General features: G+C 44.0%; 2 protein-coding genes across 3 annotated transcripts; both read right to left on the reverse strand.

Moving 5' to 3' along the window:
* Positions 1-208: 208 nt before the first annotated feature.
* On the reverse strand, positions 209-10,267 carry LOC118936524 (heat shock 70 kDa protein-like). Of its 2 annotated transcripts, none has more exons than XM_036940954.1 (2): positions 10,161-10,267; positions 209-2,327 (listed from the first exon to the last, which is right to left on the reverse strand). In XM_036940954.1, exon 2 carries the CDS (start codon positions 2,302-2,304, stop codon positions 370-372), a length of 1,935 nt encoding a protein of 644 aa, XP_036796849.1. In that variant the 5' UTR covers positions 2,305-2,327; positions 10,161-10,267; the 3' UTR covers positions 209-369. The 2 variants fall into 2 exon arrangements, with proteins under 2 accessions (XP_036796849.1, XP_036796847.1); XM_036940952.1 differs by lacking the exon at positions 10,161-10,267 and adding an exon at positions 3,123-3,293.
* Positions 7,071-10,339, reverse strand: LOC110485160 (heat shock 70 kDa protein). Its single transcript, XM_036940951.1, has 2 exons — positions 10,161-10,339; positions 7,071-9,189 (listed from the first exon to the last, which is right to left on the reverse strand). The coding sequence occupies exon 2, from the start codon at positions 9,164-9,166 to the stop codon at positions 7,232-7,234; it is 1,935 nt and encodes a 644-aa protein (XP_036796846.1). The 5' UTR covers positions 9,167-9,189; positions 10,161-10,339; the 3' UTR covers positions 7,071-7,231.
* Between the last annotated feature and the right edge of the window lie 11,305 nt (positions 10,340-21,644).

Genomic DNA, 21,644 nt, shown 5'->3' on the forward strand with positions numbered 1-21,644 from the left:
ATAGTGATTGTATCAGATGTTATCGCAGAATAAAGAGTTGATAAGCTAAACATTGTGGCCATTAAGGTGTCTTCACTTGTTCTCTCTGGTGGTTTAGCCGTCTATCAAAGTTTTGTTTACAATATTTCATGGTATTGTGTAAAAAATGTGAATAATCAATGTGTTATGATGAGAAGGAATTCAAGAAAACAGCCAACAGACCTAGAAACATATTTAAATACATTTTATTTGCAATGTCCAGCAATGCAATATGGTATGAATCAACAGATGTACAGTGTGTTTTTACAAGTACAAAGTATTTCCTGAATAGTAAATTGTATGCAGTGATACTAATGCATTTTGAAAAGTCCTTTATAAAAATCCCTCACTTTAGTCAATCTCTTCAATGGTTGGGCCTTGGGAGCTGTCACCAGAGCTGGTCCGTGCCTGATCTCCACAGCAACCTGTGGGCATCCCTCCCTGCTGGTACAGCTTGGTAATGATAGGCTGGCATACTTTCTCCAGCTCCTTTAGCTGATGCTCATACTCCTCTTTGTCGCCCAGCTGGTTGTTCTCCAACCAGGAAATGGTCTGGTCGCACCTGTCCACCACTTTCTTTTTGTCCTCCTGGCTGATCTTGCCTTTCATGTTGTCGTCCTCCACGCTGCTCTTCATATTGAAGGCGTACAACTCCAGGGAGTTCTTGGCAGCTATCTTCTCCCTCTGTGCGTCATCCTCAGCTTTGTATTTGTCAGCGTCCTGCACCATCCTCTCAATATCCTCTTTGCTGAGCCGGCCCTTGTCGTTGGTGATGGTGATCTTGTTCTCTTTGCCCGTGCTCTTGTCCACCGCTGATACGTTCAGAATGCCGTTGGCGTCGATGTCAAAGGTCACCTCGATCTGAGGGACTCCTCGTGGGGCAGGGTGGATCCCAGAGAGCTCAAACTTCCCCAGGAGGTTGTTGTCCTTGGTCATGGCTCTCTCTCCCTCGTAGACCTGGATCATGACCCCGGGCTGGTTGTCGGAGTAAGTGGTGAAGGTCTGGGTCTGTTTGGATGGGATGGTGGTGTTGAGTTTGATCAGGGCGGTCATGACCCCTCCGGCGGTTTCGATGCCCAGGGACAGGGGAGCCACATCCAGCAGCAGCAGGTCCTGGACGTTCTCAGACTTGTCGCCAGACAAGATGGCCGCCTGGATGGCAGCGCCGTAGGCCACCGCCTCGTCTGGGTTGATGCTCTTGTTTAGCTCTCGGCCGTTGAAAAAGTCCTGCAGGAGCTTCTGGACCTTGGGGATCCGGGTGGAGCCTCCGACCAGGACGACGTCGTGAATTTGGGCCTTGTCCATCTTGGCATCCCCGAGGGCTTTCTCCACAGGCTCCAGGGTTCCCCTGAAGAGGTCGGAACACATTTCCTCAAAACGAGCCCTGGTGATGGAGGTGTAGAAGTCGATGCCCTCAAAAAGAGAGTCAATCTCAATGCTGGCCTGGGAGCTGGAGGACAGTGTTCTCTTGGCCCTCTCGCAGGCTGTCCTCAGCCTCCTCAGAGCCCGCTTGTTCTGGCTGATGTCCTTCTTGTGTTTCCTCTTGAACTCCTCCACAAAGTGACTGACCAGGCGGTTGTCAAAGTCCTCCCCGCCCAGGTGAGTGTCTCCAGCTGTGGCCTTCACCTCAAAGATCCCATCCTCGATGGTCAGGATGGACACGTCAAAGGTGCCCCCACCCAGGTCAAAAATAAGGACGTTGCGTTCCCTGGACATGCCTTTGTCCATGCCATAGGCGATGGCTGCCGCCGTGGGCTCATTGATGATCCTCAGCACATTCAGCCCAGCGATCACTCCAGCGTCCTTAGTGGCCTGTCTCTGTGAATCGTTGAAGTAGGCAGGGACTGTGATGACTGCATTGGACACCTTCTGGCCCAGGTAAGCCTCAGCGATCTCCCTCATCTTCACCAGGACCATGGAGGAGATCTCCTCTGGGTTGAAGCATTTGTTCTCACCTTTGTAATCGACCTGAACTTTAGGCTTTCCTCCGTCGCTGACCACCTTGAAGGGCCAGTGCTTCATGTCGGCTTGCACGACCTGATCGTTGAACTTTCGGCCAATCAGGCGTTTGGCGTCGAAAACGGTGTTGTTGGGGTTCATGGCCACCTGGTTCTTTGCTGCGTCTCCGATAAGTCTCTCAGTGTCTGTGAAGGCCACATAGCTGGGTGTGGTCCTGCTGCCCTGGTCGTTGGCGATGATCTCCACTTTGCCATGCTGGAACACCCCCACACAGGAGTAGGTGGTGCCCAGGTCAATGCCGATAGACGGGCCTTTAGCTGATGACATCTTGATGGTTTGGAGTTAGTTGCCTACAAATGAATTAAATAATATTTTAGAAATTGATATTATTCTACGAAAACCTAGGTGCAAGTAATGACAATCTCCACCAACAGAGATGTTAGCCTAAATATACTTGAATAACAACCAGACCTGGGTTCAAATACATGCGTATTTAAGTATTTCTAATTCTTATTTTCTGTGTATTTGAGGATTTTCAAATACATGGTAATACTTTCCAAATGTATTTCCAAACACATTCCAATATTCAACTACTTATATTTCAAAATGTACTGGTATTTTAAAGTCCTTGAAAAACAATAATTAGCATTTGAACCCAGGTCTGAAAACAACACTGTTGTCAATGTTTGTGTTTTATATTGGTGTTATATACATATATACATATATATATATATATATAAATGTATATATTAGTGTTAGACACAATCATTTCTGCTAATCTATTACAGAGAAACTCTTTTCACAACAGGCCTCAATTTTTTCTATGAACACTCCTGAATAATATTGTGTTATCTTCACAGAATTAGAGCAGATTTTCTTAAAATGAACAAATAACTAATTATAATAAAATAATAATATGCTACAAAAAAAAGAATGTAGGCATAGTCTGTCCAATGAATGTTATTATAATATTATATCATTATAATATTATTTCTTTATTAGTTAACCAAATATTCTGGCATAATGTTATAGCTAAATCAGCTATGTCCACACAACCAACATAGCAACATTGTTTATTCTATCAAGTTTATAACTGTCACAGCCATTATGAAAATAGGGTCCTGAATGAATTCCCATTTACTTACAGTTTATGAATGTAGAGAATGAACGTATCTCTTCTCTTTTCTTGCTTTCTTTTCCCTTTAGTATTCTCGTTGAGTCGATGTTTGAATCTGAATGTACTTCACCAGAATATATACCGCCCCCATTGCCTAAAAAATAGCACTCATGATTTCTAGCCATTTCTCGAACTCTCCGAATACATTACTCAAGAGAGCGCAGCTTCATGTGCAATGACGTAGGCTGCGAGGCGTCTGCACATGTCAGTTCTCTTATTACAGAGCGTTCGAGAGGCAAGGAGACCTGTCCAGAACGCACACACACAGCACACTAATAGTGAAACCATTATTTGTATTGATTAAAATGATCAAAAACCGTTAATGATTCAAATTTCAACACAAATGAAACAGCATCCGGTTCAACCTTACTCGACATTTCAGTCTATCGGCCACACTGCAGTTCCTCAACAGTTCACGATATGTCAGTCTATACATTTTTTTTCTCACTAATGAATAATAGACATGTATTGTAAGATAATTGAGTGCCTACTGCACAAGTGGTATGTGCAACTCACCACAAGTTAATGTGCCTCCAGGGAAGATCCTTTTTGTTGTATTTAAGCCAGACTATTTAAGATATCCAGTATTAATTGTTAAATGAAAGACAAATGATGAACACACTGGCTAATCCACCTCTATTCTATTCTAGTCAATGTTATTCTGTTCTAAACCATTCTAGTCTACCCTATTCCGTACTGATGGCCTATCAGTTCACATTTGCTTACCAAAAACAAGATATCTCCATGATATCCCCATCATGAGGATATCTTGTTAATGCTAAGCAAATGTGAACTCGTTGTGACATTCTCCTGTGAATTTTAATTACAAAAAACACAAATGGTAGCTAAAGTATTTGCTAATATGCATTGCATTCAGAAAGTATTCAGACCCCTTGACTTTTTCCACAATTTGTTACGTTACAGCCTTATTCTAAAAATGTATGAAATTATTTTTTTCATCATCAGTCAACAGTCAATACCTCATAATGACAAAGCAAACTTTTTTTTTTTTTTAATTGTCTCATATTTATTAAAAATAAAAACAGAAATACCTTATTTCGCCAGCAGCTTACCACCCTGCATACCACTGCTGGCTTGCTTCTGAAGCTAAGCAGGGTTGGTCCTGGTCAGTCTCTAGATGGGAGACGCTGCTGGAAGTGGTGTTGGAGGGCAAGTAGAAGGCACTCTTTCCACTGGTCTAATTTTTTAAAATCTTAATGCCCCAGGCCAGTGATTGGGGAAATTGCGCTGTGTAGGGTGCCGTCTTTCGGATGGGACGTTAAACGGGTGTCCTGACTCTCTGAGGTCACTAAAGATCCCATGGCACTTATCGTAAGAGTAGGGGTGTTAACCCCGGTGTCCTGGCTAAATTCCCAATTTGACCTTCAAACCATCACGGTCACCTAATAATCCCCAGTTGACAATTGGCTCATTAATCTCCCTCCTCTCCTGGTCTGATTGAGCATTAATGGCAACAATGGCTGACAGTAAAATACTATGATTTCACGCACTTTAAGTTGCCTTACCATATCAGAATGCAACTACTAGATGAGGACACCCTTCACACTATATACACAGCAGTGCCGTTCAAGATTATGGAGGATTTTGTTTTATTACCATGGCCTTATTTCGATTATAGCATATTGGATGACTGTCATTCATATTCCCATTCACCCAGCTCAATGTCACATCAATAGGTTTAGGCTACTGCATGATACTCAAATTTTCCCTATACCAATCAAGAGATTGCTACAACCTATAGCCTAGAAATGAAAGTTTATACTGTAGGTGCACAGGTCGAGAGACAAATTGGAGTGATCAAGGTGACAGGCAGAGACACATTCAATCCCATCTTGCACACTCTTGCCTGCATCTAGCTGATCTGGGGTGTAATCTTTAGTCCAAATAGTTGCAAAACGTTTCGAAAGTTTCTATTGGACAAATAAATTCAGGTAGGTCCCGCCCCATTTCGTTCTGTTTAAGAAACAATCGGCAGAATGAATACACCCCTGATCACCCACACACAGTTCAATTTCATAGCAGCCACATAGAGCATCATCACTTTACTTGTTGTAAAATTCATTCTCACATCTACAGGCTTTCCTCCTGTCACCTTTTCCCTTCACTTGTGGACTTCAGTACACAACACAACAGCTATCTGTGACTAGGCACAAAAACCTCTCCTTGCCAAACCGTCACACCATAACCACTAACCGCTACACAACCTACATCGTCACCACATCAAGGTTATAGTAAAACAAACCAAAATAGAACAAACACATTAGTAAACCCACAATCCAATCCCAAGTGTACAATCACGCATTACAGTGTACAGCAAGTAGTTTAGCAGTTAAACCGGCGGGCCCCGGTGCCCATACATTTATAAAACCAAAAGCTTACATTGACTTGGAAGAGTTGCAGTGTTGGATAGCCTTAGCCAGCTAGCTAACATAAATAGCATTCCTCTCTGTTTGAGTCAGGTTCTTTGGGTAGAATAAATTAGCTGCAATAGCTAAGTGAAAGGTAGACTAAGAAGAAGAAAACATGTAATGAAATATAGCTATCTCTCTCTCTCTATGCTGCTTCAACTATTGCCTTTCTCTCTTTGAGTCAACTGTTCACTGCAGTGCTAGCTAGCTGTAGCTTATGCTTTCAGTACTAAATTAACGATCAGATCCTTTGGATGGAAAACTTGTTAGTTCATACTGCAAGAGCTCTGATAGGTTGGAGGATGTCCTCCAGCTGTAGTCATAATTATTGTGTAAGTCTATGGAATGTGGTGAGAACCACGAGGCTCCTAGGTTTTGAATTATTGAAGTCAATGTACCCAAAGAATTCGCCAGACATAGGCTATTTCTTTTACAAAACAACGTGCAACTGCAACTCAAACTGGCCATTGTTTTATTCTAAAGAATATGGCCCTTTATAATGTCCACTTATGTTCATATGCTGTATATAGCATCTTAACGTTTTAAAACAAAATAGATAAATCATTTGTCCAGCCTTTGCTGCTACGCTTGCAGATGTCCATAATATGCTGCGACCCTAATCAAAAAGTATTTATCACCAAATAACAACAACTTAGCGATAGGTTGTTGTAACATTTGAACTTAAACATGTTTTTCATTGAATTAAATAATAATTGTATGAGTGAGCACCTTATAGTTTCATTGTATTGACATTCCCAGCCTTATTTACAGTCGTCCGTTTTTGTTCAAAATATGAAGTCATTGAAACTGAAACACCGCATCCCGAATGGGTGGCAGCAGCAAACAATGTACTAGGCCAGCCATAATTTACAACCTGATAGAAATATGTTTTGGACTACCAAGAAATGTATTGGTGAATTATATTAATCATGCATTGAGCTGCATCCATCTATTCTGCCAACAATACCGTACTGTACAACATGGAATTTTGAGTCAAATAGAACCTATTTTTTAAAAACCTCTTACAAAGTTGGTTTTGAAGCATAAACTGTGAATTTGATATGTTTTACTGATATTATGATTGTCCGTTTGCAGATATGAAACAAAGTAGTTAAAATGCTGTCAGTTCCACTTTAAATACTTCAAAATCAGTCAAATATACAGTATTTGGTTCTTTGAGCTTGACACCAATAAGCACAAAGTAAGGAAAAATGTGACCTGTAATTGTTTTTTTATATGTGCCAGAAGTGTATTTCTGCCTCTTTTTCCAAGAAGGACCATAGTGATTGTATCAGATGTTATCGCAGAATAAAGAGTTGATAAGCTAAACATTGTGGCCATTAAGGTGTCTTCACTTGTTCTCTCTGGTGGTTTAGCCGTCTATCAAAGTTTTGTTTACAATATTTCATGGTATTGTGTAAAAAATTTGAATAATCAATGTGTTATGATGAGAAGGAATTCAAGAAAACAGCCAACAGACCTAGAAACATATTTAAATACATTTTATTTGCAATGTCCAGCAATGCAATATGGTATGAATCAACAGATGTACAGTGTGTTTTTACAAGTAGAAAGTATTTCCTGAATAGTAAATTGTATGCAGTGATACTAATGCATTTTGAAAAGTCCTTTATAAAAATCCCTCACTTTAGTCAATCTCTTCAATGGTTGGGCCTTGGGAGCTGTCACCAGAGCTGGTCCGTGCCTGATCTCCACAGCAACCTGTGGGCATCCCTCCCTGCTGGTACAGCTTGGTAATGATAGGCTGGCATACTTTCTCCAGCTCCTTTAGCTGATGCTCATACTCCTCTTTGTCGCCCAGCTGGTTGTTCTCCAACCAGGAAATGGTCTGGTCGCACCTGTCCACCACTTTCTTTTTGTCCTCCTGGCTGATCTTGCCTTTCATGTTGTCGTCCTCCACGCTGCTCTTCATATTGAAGGCGTACGACTCCAGGGAGTTCTTGGCAGCTATCTTCTCCCTCTGTGCGTCATCCTCAGCTTTATATCTGTCAGCGTCCTGCACCATCCTCTCAATATCCTCTTTGCTGAGCCGGCCCTTGTCGTTGGTGATGGTGATCTTGTTCTCTTTGCCCGTGCTCTTGTCCACCGCTGATACGTTCAGAATGCCGTTGGCGTCGATGTCAAAGGTCACCTCGATCTGAGGGACTCCTCGTGGGGCAGGGGGGATCCCAGAGAGCTCAAACTTCCCCAGGAGGTTGTTGTCCTTGGTCATGGCTCTCTCTCCCTCGTAGACCTGGATCATGACCCCGGGCTGGTTGTCGGAGTAAGTGGTGAAGGTCTGGGTCTGTTTGGATGGGATGGTGGTGTTGCGTTTGATCAGGGCGGTCATGACCCCTCCGGCGGTTTCGATGCCCAGGGACAGGGGAGCCACATCCAGCAGCAGCAGGTCCTGGACGTTCTCAGACTTGTCGCCAGACAAGATGGCCGCCTGGATGGCAGCGCCGTAGGCCACCGCCTCGTCTGGGTTGATGCTCTTGTTTAGCTCTCGGCCGTTGAAAAAGTCCTGCAGGAGCTTCTGGACCTTGGGGATCCGGGTGGAGCCTCCGACCAGGACGACGTCGTGAATTTGGGCCTTGTCCATCTTGGCATCCCCGAGGGCTTTCTCCACAGGCTCCAGGGTTCCCCTGAAGAGGTCGGAACACATTTCCTCAAAACGAGCCCTGGTGATGGAGGTGTAGAAGTCGATGCCCTCAAAAAGAGAGTCAATCTCAATGCTGGCCTGGGAGCTGGAGGACAGTGTTCTCTTGGCCCTCTCGCAGGCTGTCCTCAGCCTCCTCAGAGCCCGCTTGTTCTGGCTGATGTCCTTCTTGTGTTTCCTCTTGAACTCCTCCACAAAGTGACTGACCAGGCGGTTGTCAAAGTCCTCCCCGCCCAGGTGAGTGTCTCCAGCTGTGGCCTTCACCTCAAAGATCCCATCCTCGATGGTCAGGATGGACACGTCAAAGGTGCCCCCACCCAGGTCAAAAATCAGGACGTTGCGTTCCCTGGACATGCCTTTGTCCATGCCGTAGGCGATGGCTGCCGCCGTGGGCTCGTTGATGATCCTCAGCACATTCAGCCCAGCGATCACTCCAGCGTCCTTAGTGGCCTGTCTCTGTGAATCGTTGAAGTAGGCAGGGACTGTGATGACTGCATTGGACACCTTCTGGCCCAGGTAAGCCTCAGCGATCTCCCTCATCTTCACCAGGACCATGGAGGAGATCTCCTCTGGGTTGAAGCATTTGTTCTCACCTTTGTAATCGACCTGAACTTTAGGCTTTCCTCCGTCGCTGACCACCTTGAAGGGCCAGTGCTTCATGTCGGCTTGCACGACCTGATCGTTGAACTTTCGGCCAATCAGGCGTTTGGCGTCGAAAACGGTGTTGTTGGGGTTCATGGCCACCTGGTTCTTTGCAGCGTCTCCGATAAGTCTCTCAGTGTCTGTGAAGGCCACATAGCTGGGTGTGGTCCTGTTGCCCTGGTCGTTGGCGATGATCTCCACTTTACCATGCTGGAACACCCCCACACAGGAGTAGGTGGTGCCCAGGTCAATGCCGATAGACAGGCCTTTAGCTGATGACATCTTGATGGTTTGGAGTTAGTTGCCTACAAATGAATTAAATAATATTTTAGAAATTGATATTATTCTACGAAAACCTAGGTGCAAGTAATGACAATCTCCACCAACAGAGATGTTAGCCTAAATATACTTGAATAACAACCAGACCTGGGTTCAAATACATGCGTATTTAAGTATTTCTAATTCTTATTTTCTGTGTATTTGAGGATTTTCAAATAATGTGGCCACTTCTATTTAAAGTATTTTCAAATCATTTTATTTAAATACTATTTTAAACTATTTTCAAATTCTTGTCTCCAAATACATTTCAAATGCACCTAGGAAAAAAACAATCCTGGGTTCAAATGCATGGAATATTCACATATTTTAATTTTAAAATACACTTGTCTGTGTATTTGAGTATTTTCAAATGCATGGTAATACTTTCCAAATGTATTTCCAAACACATTCCAATATTCAACTACTTATATTTCAAAATGTACTGGTATTTTAAAGTCCTTGAAAAACAATAATAAGCATTTGAACCCAGGTCTGAAAACAACACTGTTGTCAATGTTTGTGTTATATATTAGTGTCATATACATATATACATATATATATAAATATATATATTAGTGTTAGACACAATCATTTCTGCTAATCTATTACAGAGAAACTCTTTTCACAACAGGCCTCAATTTTTTCTATGAACACTCCTGAACAATATTGTGTTATCTTCACAGAATTAGAGCAGATTTTCTTAAAATGAACAAATAACTAATTATAATAAAATAATAATATGCTACAAAAAAAAAGAATGTAGGCATAGTCTGTCCAATGAATATTATATCATTATAATATTATTTATTTATTAGTTAACCAAATATTCTGGCATAATGTTATAGCTAAATCAGCTATGTCCACACAACCAACATAGCATCATTGTTTATTCTATCAAGTTTATAACTGTCACAGCCATTATGAAAATAGGGTCCTGAATTAATTCCCCTTTACTTACAGTTTATGAATGTAGAGGTCTGTTGAACGTGTCTCTTCTCTTTTCTTGCTTTCTTTTCCCTTTAGTATTCTCGTTGAGTCGATGTTTGAATCTGAATGTACTTCACCAGAATATATACCACCCCCATTGCCTAAAAAATAGCACTCATGATTTCTAGCCATTTCTCGAACTCTCCGACTACATTGCTCAAGAGAGCGCAGCTTCCTGTGCAATGACGTAGGCTGCGAGACGTATGCAAATGAACGTTCTCGTTATTCCAGAGCGTTCGAGAGGCGCGGAGGCCTGTCCAGAACGCAGACACACAGCACACTAATAGTGAAACCATTATTTGTATTGATTAAAATTATCAAAAACCGTTAATGATTCAAATTTCAACACAAATGAAACAGCATCCGGTTCAACCTCATTCAGTCGACATTTCAGTCTATCGGCCACACTGCAGTTCCTCAAAAGTTCACGTGATGTCAGTCTATACATTTTTTTTCTCACTAATGAATAATAGACCTTTATTGTAAGATAATTGAGTGCCTACTGCACAAGTAGTATGTGCAACTCACCACAAGTTAATGTGCCTCCAGGGAAGATCCTTTTTAAAAATTAAAGCCAGACTATTTAAGATATCCAGTATTAATTGTTAAATGAAAGACAAATGATGAACACACTGGCTAATCATTCTCTATTCTATTCTAGTCAATGTTATTCTGTTCTAAACCATTCTAGTCTACCCTATTCCGTACTGATGGCCTATCAGTTCACATTTGCTAACCAAAAACAAGATGATATCCCCATGATATCCCCATCATCAGGATATCTTGTTAATGCTAAGCAAATGTGAACTCCTTGTGACATTCCCCTGTGAATTACAGTCTAATCATATTTAAGTACATTTCTTTGGAAAGATAACTGCCACGTGATTTTCCGGCTACTCTATTTCAACGAGACTACACAAAAACTAGGCACACTTGAACTCACACGCCCGACCAGTAGAGGAAGGCCACTGAAGTTGAAGCAGCTAATTCTGAGAGTGTGTAAATAATGCCACAAATGTGTGCTTTTAATACAACAGGTAGACAAACAGAACGTTTTCAAATAATCTGCGTGACAACAAAAATAGTTTAATCCCAGAATCGTCTATTTGAATGCCGGGTCCCACCCAGAACATGTCAACCTCGACGCAATGATCTCTGTCGGGACCAAGATAATTGCGGCCTGCAATTCGGGGCGTTCCTGCATCTGCAGGAACCCCTCTTTATAATTATATATGTCAACTTTTAAGATAGGAAAGGCGTAAGGTGCATTAATGCACAGTACCATTGGATGCCAGCTGGCGATAAACCCCACAGAAGAAGGGGCGGCAACTGTAGCTAGCTGGCCATACACCAGTAGACGGTGTCCTTAGTCTCTGACTGTAGGTCACAGTTTTCTCGCAGTTCTGTTAACGACGGTGAGGGCAGGTGGGAGCGAAGTACACAGGTCTGTTATTTTTGCCAGCTAGTCCGTTACACAGCAGGTGGGAGGCGTGGGTGAGACCGTGTGCTATCTAACTAGCAAGCTAGATGTGCTAGTGGGATGGGGGCTACGGGTAGGAAAGTGTGTTTTGCCAAGCCTGTCGGGCATGGTTTTCTCTGGTACATGAAGCGACATTGTGTGTTAGCACAGTTAGCACTGTCTTCTACAGCTAGCACAGCAGGGGCGGGGGGTCCATTCAGGAACCGAGACACTTCATTTAGTATCATCCAAGACACTTCATTTAGTATGATATGTTATGTTTTCGTATGGTATGTATTATTTTGTGGATGTCCATCTTTGAATTGGTATGATATTGTAATGACCTGACTAGATCATAAAGGAACAATTGTCCAGACAGAGGAATGAGTTTAAGAATTGACGGTTTATTAACCCAACTTTACACAGGCTACTGTTTGGTCGTAGCCCACGCCAAATAAATGAAAGATTAACCCACAAGCCAACCGTGACATAAGAGGGAGAACAAAGGCTAAACCTGGTCTTAGCTTCCAATGCTCCTGTTTCAATAACACGGTACCTCATTTTCTTTACCTATCGGCCCCAGCCTCGAACTCAGGTCCTGTATGTACCTGGCTGACCCGCTCTGGCCATTCATCGCCATTTACCCATTGTTGTCTTAGGTCTCCTGATCAACACCTGTGATTGCTTTATGCCTCTCTCTATGTCAATATGCCTTGTCTACTGCTGTCTTGGCTAGTTCTTACTGTTTTATTTCACTGTATAGCCCTCAGTCCCACTCAAAATTCATTAGTTATTTTGTCCCACCCCACACCCATGCAGAGACCTCACCTGGCTTAACTGGTGCCTCCAGAGACGAAACCTCTCTCATCGTCACTCAACGCCTAGGTTTACCTCCACTGTACTCACATCCTACCATACCATTGTCTGTACATTATGCCCTGAATCTATTCTGTTCCCAATGCACTAGACGACAAGTCCTTATAGCCTTTAGTCGTACCCATATCCTACTCCTCCTCTGTTCGTCTGGTGATGTAGGGTCTGACCTAGGGTCTGACCCAGGCCCTGTAGCCCCCAGTTCCACTCCTATTCCCCAGGCGCTCTCATTTGTTGACTTCTGTAAGCGTAAAAGCATTGGTTTCATGCATGTTAACATCAGAAGCCTCCTCCCTAAGTTTGTTTTATTCACTGCTTTAGCACACTCCGCCAACCCTGATGTCCTAGCCGTGTCTGAATCCTGGCTTAGGAAGGCCACCAACATTTCTGAAATTTCCATCCCCAATGACAACATTTTCCGCCAAGATAGAACTGCCAAAGGGGGTGGAATTAGCCTGCAGAGTTCTGTAATGCTATCCAGGTCTGTGCCCAAACAGTTCGAGCTTCTACTTTAAAAAATACACCTTTCCAGAAATAAGTATCTCACTGTTGCCGCTATAGACAACCCTCAGCCCCCAGCTGTGCCCTAAACACCATATGTGAATTAATTGCCCCCCATCTATCTTCAGAGTTTGTACTGTTAAGTGTCAAAAACTGGGATATGCTAGATACCCTCAATCTCACACAAATTATCAAGGAACCTACAAGGTACAACCCTAAATCCGTAAACATGGGTGTAACAGTATAACTTTAGACTGTCCCCTCGCCCATACCCGGGCGCGAACCAGGGACCCTCTGCACACATCAACAACAGTCACCCACGAAGCATCGTTACCCATCACTCCACAAAAGCCGCGGACCTTGCAGAGCAAGGGGAACTACTACTTCAAGGTCTCAGAGCAAGTGACGTCACCGATTGAAACGCTATTTAGCGCGCACCGCTAACTAAGCTAGCCGTTTCACTTCCGTTACACGGGCACCCTCATAGATATCATCCTGACCAACCTGCCCTCTAAATACACCACTGCTGTCTTCAACCAGGAACTCAGCAATCACTGCCTCATTGCCTGCGTCCGTAATGGGTCCGCCCCTCATCATTGTCAAACGCTCCCTAAAACACTTCAGCAAGCAGGCCTTTCTAATCGACCTGGCCCGGGTATCCTGGAAGGATATTGACCTCATTCCGTCAGTAGAGGATGCCTGGTTATTCTTTAAAAGTGCATTCCTCACCATCTTAAATAAGCATGCCACATTCAAAAAATGTAGAACTAAGAACAGATATAGCCCTTGGTTCACTCCAGACTTGACTGCCCTTGACCAGCACAAAAACATCCCATGGCATACTGCATTAGCATCGAATAGCCCCCGCGATATGTAACTTTTCAGGGAAGTTAGGAATCAATATACACAGACAGTTAGGAAAGCAAAGGCTAGCTTTTTAAAACAGAAATTTGCAACCTGTAGCACAAATTCCAAAAGGTTTTGGGACACTGTAAAGACCATGGTCAATAAGAGCACCTCCTCCCAGCTGCCCACTGCACTGAGGCTAAGAAACACTCAGCATCGAGAAATCTATGATAATCAAGAATTTCAGTAAGCATTTTTCTACGGCTGGCCATGCTTTCCACCTGGCTACCCCTACCCCGGCCAACAGCTCTGCACCCCCTGCAGCAACTTGCTTGTATGATTTTTAAGTAATTAATTAGCATTTTATTGCATGACATAAGTATTTGATACATCAGAAAAGCAGAACTTAATATTTGGTACAGAAACCTCTGTTTGCAATTACAGAGATCATACGTTTCCTGTAGTTCTTGACCAGGTTTGACCAGGAGTGACGTCATATCCAGTCACAACTTGCAGACTTGTTTATGAGTTGCTGTGCGTTTTGTTGCCAACCTATTTTGCTACCTGACAACTTTACGGTTTTTACTTTTTAATTACCGTTTATATTTTAGTTTTTTCCCTCAACTTTTTCACTCCGGTACGCTTTATCTGGACACGGTTCGTCAGGACCTCCAACAGCCGAAGCTAAGTAGTAACATTAACATGATGCCTTCTAATTGTAGTCGCTGTACTCATAATATACAGGAGAACGATCGCCTTACGGCGACGATAGCTGTGCTACAAGCCCAGCTTCAGACCCCATTAAGCAGCGAGTCGGAGTCAGAGGCCGAGTCTTCTCTGGTCTCTACTCCTCCCGTTACGGGGTCTGAGACGCCGAAGCTTCCCACCATTAGCTCTGACAAATTGAAAACTCTAGTCATTCGCGACTCCATTACCCGCAGTATTAGACTTAAAACGAATCATCCAGCGATCATACACTGTTTACCAGGGGGCAGGGCTACCGATGTTAAGGCTAATCTGAAGATGGTGCTGGCTAAAGCTAAAACTGGCGAGTGTAGAGAGTATAGAGATATTGTTATCCACGTCGGCACCAATGATGTTAGGATGAGACGGTCTGAGATCACCAAGCGCAACATAGCTTTTGCGTGTAAATCAGCTAGAAAGATGTGTCGGCATCGAGTAATTGTCCCTGGCCACCTCACCAGTTAGGGGGAGTGATGAGCTCTACAGCAGAGTCTCACAACTCAATCGCTGGTTGAAAACTGTTTTCTGCCCCTCCCAAAATATAGAATTTGTAGATAATTGGCCCTCTTTCTGGGACTCACCCACAAACAGGACCAAGCCTGACCTGCTGAGGAGTGACGGACTCCATCCTAGCTGGAGGGGTGCTCTCATCTTATCTACCAACATAGACAGGGTTCTAACTCCTCTAGCTCCACAATGAAATAGGGTGCAGGCCAGGCAGCAGGCTGTTAGCCAGCCTGCCAGCATAGTGGAGTCTGCCACTAACACAGTCAGTGTAGTCAGCTCAGCTATCACCATTGAGACCGTGTCTGTGCCTCGACCTAGGTTGGGCAAAACTAAACATGGCGGTGTTCGCCTTAGCAATCTCACTAGGATAAAGACCACCTCCATTCCTGTCATTATTGAAAGAGATCATGATACCTCACATCTCAAATTAGGGCTACTTAATGTTAGATCCCTTACTTCAAAGGCAATTATAGTCAATTAACTAATCACTGATCATAATCTTGATGTGATTGGCCTGACTGAAACATGGCTTAAGCCTGATGAATTTACTGTGTTAAATGAGGCCTCAACTCCTGGCTACACTAGTGACCATATCCCCCGTGCATCCCGCAAATGCGGAGGTGTTGCTAACATTTACGATAGCAAATTTCAATTTACAAAAAAAAAAATGTTTTGAGCTTCTAGTCATGAAATCTATGCAGCCTACTCAATCACTTTTTATAGCTACTGTTTACAGGCCTCCTGGGCCATATACAGCGTTCCTCATTGAGTTACCTGAATTCCTATCGGACCTTGTAGTCATAGCAGATAATATTCTAATCTTTGGTGACTTTAATATTCACATGGAAAAGTCCACAGACCCACTCCAAAAGGCTTTCGGAGCCATCATCGACTCAGTGGGTTTTGTCCAACATGTCTCTGGACCCACTCACTGTCACAGTCATACTCTGGACCTAGTTTTGTCCCATGGAATAAATGTTGTGGATCTTAATGTTTTTTCCTCATAATCCTGGACTATCGGACCACCATTTTATTATGTTTGCAATTGCAACAAATAATCTGCTCAGACCCCAACCAAGGAACATCAAAAGTCGTGCTATAAATTCACAGACAACACAAAGATTCCTTGATGTCCTTCCTTCCAAATTCCCTCTGTCTACCCAAGGACACCAGAGGACAAAAATCAGTTAACCACCTAACTGAGGAACTCAATTTAACCTTGCGCAATACCCTAGATGCAGTTGCACCCCTAAAAACTAAAAATATTTCTCATAAGAAACTAGCTCCCTGGTACACAGAAAATACCCGAGCTCTGAAGCAAGCTTCCAGAAAATTGGAACGGAAATGGCGCCAAGACAGTACCGTGCAGTGCCGAAGAGCCCTTACTGCTGCTCGATCATCCTATTTTTCTAACTTAATTGAGGAAAATAAGAACAATCCGAAATTCCTCTTTGATACTGTCGCAAAGCTAACTAAAAAGCAGCATTCCCCAAGAGAGGATGGCTTTCACTTTAGCAGTGATAAATTCATGAACTTCTTTGAGGAAAAGATTATGATTATTAGAAAGCAAATTACGGACTCCTCTTTAAATCTGCGTATTCCTTCAAAGCTCAGTTGTCCTGAGTCTGCACAACTCTGCCAGGACCTAGGATCAAGAGAGACGCTCAAGTGTTTTAGTACTATATATCTTGACACAATGATGAAAATAATCATGGCCTCTAAACCTTCAAGCTGCATACTGGACCCTATTCCAACTAAACTACTGAAAGAGCTACTTCCTGTGTTTGGCCCTCCTATGTTGAACATAATAAATGGCTCTCTATCCACCGGATGTGTACCAAACTCACTAAAAGTGGCAGTAATAAAGCCTCTCTTGAAAAAGCCAAACCTTGACCCAGAAAATATTAAAAACTATCGGCCTATATCGAATCTTCCATTCCTCTCAAAAATTTTAGAAAAGGCTGTTGCGCAGCAACTCACTGCCTTCCTGAAGACAAACAATGTATACGAAATGCTTCAGTCTGGTTTTAGACCCCATCATAGCACCGAGACTGCACTTGTGAAGGTGGTAAATGCCATTTTAATGGCATCGGACCGAGGCTCTGCATCTGTCCTCGTGCTCCTAGACCTTAGCGCTGCTTTTGATACCATCGATCACCACATTCTTTTGGAGAGATTGGAAACCCAAATTGGTCTACACGGACAAGTTCTGGCCTGGTTTAGATCTTATCTGTCGGAAAGATATCAGTTTGTCTCTGTGAATGGTTTGTCCTCTGACAAATCAACTGTAAATTTCGGTGTTCCTCAAGGTTCCGTTTTAGGACCACTATTGTTTTCACTATATATTTTACCTCTTGGGGATGTCATTCAAAAACATAATGTTAACTTTCACTGCTATGCGGATGACACACAGCTGTACATTTCAATGAAACATGGTGAAGCCCCAAAATTGCCCTCGCTAGAAGCATGTGTTTCAGACATAAGGAAGTGGATGGCTGCAAACTTTCTACTTTTAAATTCGGACAAAACAGAGATGCTTGTTCTAGGTCCCAAGAAACAAAGAGATCTTCTGTTGAATCTGACAATTAGTCTTAATGGTTGTACAATCGTCTCAAATAAAACTGTGAAGGACCTCGGCGTCAAGACCATTTCAAGGACAGCTTTTTTCCATCTACGTAACATTGCAAAAATCAGAAACTTTCTGTCCAAAAATGATGCAGAAAAATGTATCCATGCTTTTGTCACTTCTAGGTTAGACTACTGCAATGCTCTACTTTCCGGCTACCCGGATAAAACACTAAATAAACTTCAGTTAGTGCTAAATACGGCTGCTAGAATCCTGACTAGAACCAAAAAATATGTTCATATTACTCCAGTGCTAGCCTCCTTACACTGGCTTCCTGTCAAAGCAAGGGCTGATTTCAAGGTTTTACTGCTAAACTACAAAGCATTACATGGGCTTGCTCCTACCTATCTCTCTGATTTGGTCCTGCCATACATACCTACACGTACGCTATGGTCACAAGACGCAGGCCTCCCAATTGTCCCTAGAATTTCTAAGCAAACAGCTGGAGGCAGGGCTTTCTCCTATAGAGCTCCATTTTTATGGAATGGTCTGCCTACCCATGTCAGAGACGCAAACTCGGTCTCAACCTTTAAGTCTTTACTGAAGACTCATCTCTTCAGTGAGTCATATGATTGAGTGTAGTCTGGCCCAGGAGTGGGAAGGTGAACGGAAAGGCTCTGGAGCAACGAACCGCCCTTGCTGTCTCTGCCTGGCCGGTTCCCCTCTTTCCACTGGGATTCTCTGCCTCTAACCCTATTACAGTGGCTGAGTCACTGGCTTACTGGGGCTCTCTCATGCCGTCCCTGGAAGGGATGCGTCACCTGAGTGGGTTGATTCACTGATGTGGTCATCCTGTCTGGGTTTGCGCCCCCCCTTGGGTTGTGCAATGGTTGTGGTGGCTGTACTACCGGTCACTCTTCCGTCTGATTTTGAGCCGCTGATTTGTCTCGCCTCTCACAACTTATCATAGATTGAATTCAGGAATAACCGTCCTCTGCTACCAAGTTTTGTTGATGTTCAAATACAGGAGAACGAGACCAAATCATGGACGCTGGACAGAGTGGATTTCAGTTGTAACAAAAGGCAGTTTATTGAGTCAAAAGATATCTTGTCCTGCAGTTTAACGTGCACGGACTTAGTCATATGACTCAGTAAGGAGTCAGCTGAAAAAGCGCTTAGACAAAGGTTACAGCAGTTTTTATACATAGAATAATGTAGGTAGTCTTGTCGTGTCACCTTCTGAATGGTCCCGAAGGGTTGGAGGCGGACCTGCTCTAGCCAGAGCAGGAGCCCCATTGGTGCACCGCAGAGTCTTCTGCTCTGGGCACCCGACCAGTAGAGGGGGGATGATGTGTGTGTGTTTATGCAAGAAGGTATTTGTGTGTCAGAGGATCGTGAGGTAGGGGGAACTGAGAGGGGCAGTTTTATGGCTGGGTGTGTGTGTTCGTGCGATGGGTGTGTGTGTTCAGCACTTTTTGCCTGTCCTGTCTGGTATAGCGACGGTGGGTTTGTGTCCATAGGCGACGTTGTTGCAGGTGATGTTTGGTGAGAACCTGCCTTACAACAGGCCTACAAGCCCCCAGTCCAGCCTCTCTCAGCCTATTGCGGACAGTCTGAGCACTGATGGAGGGATTGTGCATTTCTGGTGTAACTCGGGCAGTTGTTGCTGCCATCCTGTACCTGTCCCGCAGGTGTGATGTTTAGATGTACCGATCCTGTGCAGGTGTTGTTACACGTGGTCTGCCACTCCGAGGACAATCAGCTGTCCGTCCTGTCCCCCTGTAGCTCTGTCTTAGGCGTCTCACAGTACGGACATTGCAATTTATTGCCCTGGCTACATCTGTAGTCCTCATGCCTCCTTGCAGCATCACACAGATGAGCAGGGACCCTGGGAATCTTTCTTTTGGTGTTTTTCAGAGTCAATAGAAAGGCCTCTTTAATGTCCTAAGTTTTCATAACTGTGACCTTAATTGCCTACCGTCTGTAAGCTGTTAGTGTCTTAATGACCGTTCCACAGGTGCATGTTCATTAATTGTTTATGGTTCATTGAACAAGCATAAAACATTTACAATGAAAATCTGTGAAGTTATTTGGATTTTTACGAATTATCTTTGAAAAACGGGGTCCTGAAATAGGGACGCTTCTTTTTTGTTTGTTGCTGAGTTCACATATGAGATGAGTAATGCAAAATATGTCAACATTATTAAAGTGACTTGTGTTCCATTATTAAAGTGGCCAATGATTTGAAGTCTATGTATATAGGGCAGCAGCCTCAAATGTGCTAGTGATGGCTATTTAACAGTCTGATCGCCTTGAGATAGCTGGGACCGAGAGACTGAAAAACAGCTTTGATGCACCTGTACTGACCTCGCTTTCTGGATAATAGCGGGGTGAACAGGCAGTGGCTCAGATGGTTGTTGTCCTTGATTATCTTTTTGGCCTTCCTGTGACATTGGGTGCTGTAGGTGTCCTGGAGGGAAGGTAGTTTGCCCACCGGCGATGTGTTGGGCAGACCGCACCACCCTCTGGAGAGTCCTGCGGTTGCGGGCGGTAGAGTTGACGTCCCCGGTGGTGATACAGCCTGACAGGATGCTCTCAATTGTGCATCTGTGAAAGTTTGTGAGGGATTTAGGTGCCAAGCCAAATTTCTTCAGCCTCCCCAGGTTGAAGAGGCGCTGTTACGCCTTCTTCACCACACTGTCTGTGTGGGTGGACCATTTCAGTGTGTCAGTGATGTGTACACCGAGGAACTTTCCACCTTCTCCACTGCGGTCCCGTCGATGTGGATAGGGGGGTGTTCCTTCTGATAGTTCACGATCAGCTCCTTCGTTTTGTTGATGTTGAGTTAGAGGTTATTTTCTGGGCACCACATTCCCAGGGCCCTCACCTCCTCTATAGGTCGTCTACTGGCCTACTACTGTTGTGTCGTCTGCAAACATGATGATTAGAGGCGTGCGTGGCCACGCAGTCATGGGTGAACAGTGAGTACAGGAGGGGGCTGAGCACGCACCCTTGTGGGGCCCCAGTGTTGAGGATCAGCGAAGTGTAGGTGTTGTTTCCAACCTTCACCACCTGGGGCCCGTCAGGAAGTCCAGGACCCAGTTGCACAGGGCAGGGTTCAGACCCAGGGCCTCGAGATTCATGATGAGCTTGAAGGGTACTATGGTGTTGAATGCTGAGTTACAGTCAATGAACCCCATTCTTACATAGGTATTCCTCTTGTCCAGATGTAATAGAGCAGTGTGCAGTGCGAAGGTGATTGTATCATCTGTGGATCTATTGGGGCGGTAAGCAAATTGAAGTGGGTCTAGGGTGTCAGGTAAGGTAGAAGTGATATGATCCTTGACTAGTCTCTCAAAGCAGTTCATGATGGCAGAAGTGAGTGCTACGGGGCGATAGTCATTTAGTTTAGTTACCTTTGCTTTCTTGGGTACAGGAACAATGGTGGCCATCTTGAACCATGTGGGGATAGCAGACGGGGATAGGGAGAGATTTCAAACATATTCAAAAACTCCAGCCAGTTGGTCTGCACATGCTCTGAGGACTTTTTGCTAGGGATGCTGTCTGGGCCGGCAGCCTTGCGAAAGGTTAACACGCTTAAATGTCTTACGTCGGCCACGGAGAGCAGTCCTTGGTAGCGGGCCGCATCGGTGGCACTGTGTTAACCACAAAGCGGGTGAAGGTGTTTAACTTGTCTGGAAGCAAGACGTCAGTGTCCGTGATGTGGCTGGTTTTCCCTTTGTAGTCCGTGATTGTCTGTAGACCATGCCACATACGTCTAGTGTCTGAGCCTTTATCTCTATACTGGAATTTTGCCTGTTTGATTACCTTACGGAGGGGATATCTACACTGTTTGTATCCGGCCATATTCCCAGTCACCTTGCCATGGTTAAATGCGGTGGTTCATGCAAATGCTGCCATCTATCCACAGTTTCTGGTTAGGTTAGTCACAGTGGGTA

This window comes from Oncorhynchus mykiss, chromosome 13, assembly GCF_013265735.2.
Source record: "Oncorhynchus mykiss isolate Arlee chromosome 13, USDA_OmykA_1.1, whole genome shotgun sequence".
NCBI classification, from domain to species: Eukaryota; Metazoa; Chordata; class Actinopteri; order Salmoniformes; family Salmonidae; genus Oncorhynchus; species Oncorhynchus mykiss.

Bases quoted from the DNA above. Each gene is read 5' to 3' on its own strand.
- LOC118936524 (XM_036940954.1), bottom strand. From the start codon at position 2,304: ATGTCATCAGCTAAAGGCCCGTCTATCGGCATTGACCTGGGCACCACC.
- LOC110485160 (XM_036940951.1), bottom strand. From the start codon at position 9,166: ATGTCATCAGCTAAAGGCCTGTCTATCGGCATTGACCTGGGCACCACC.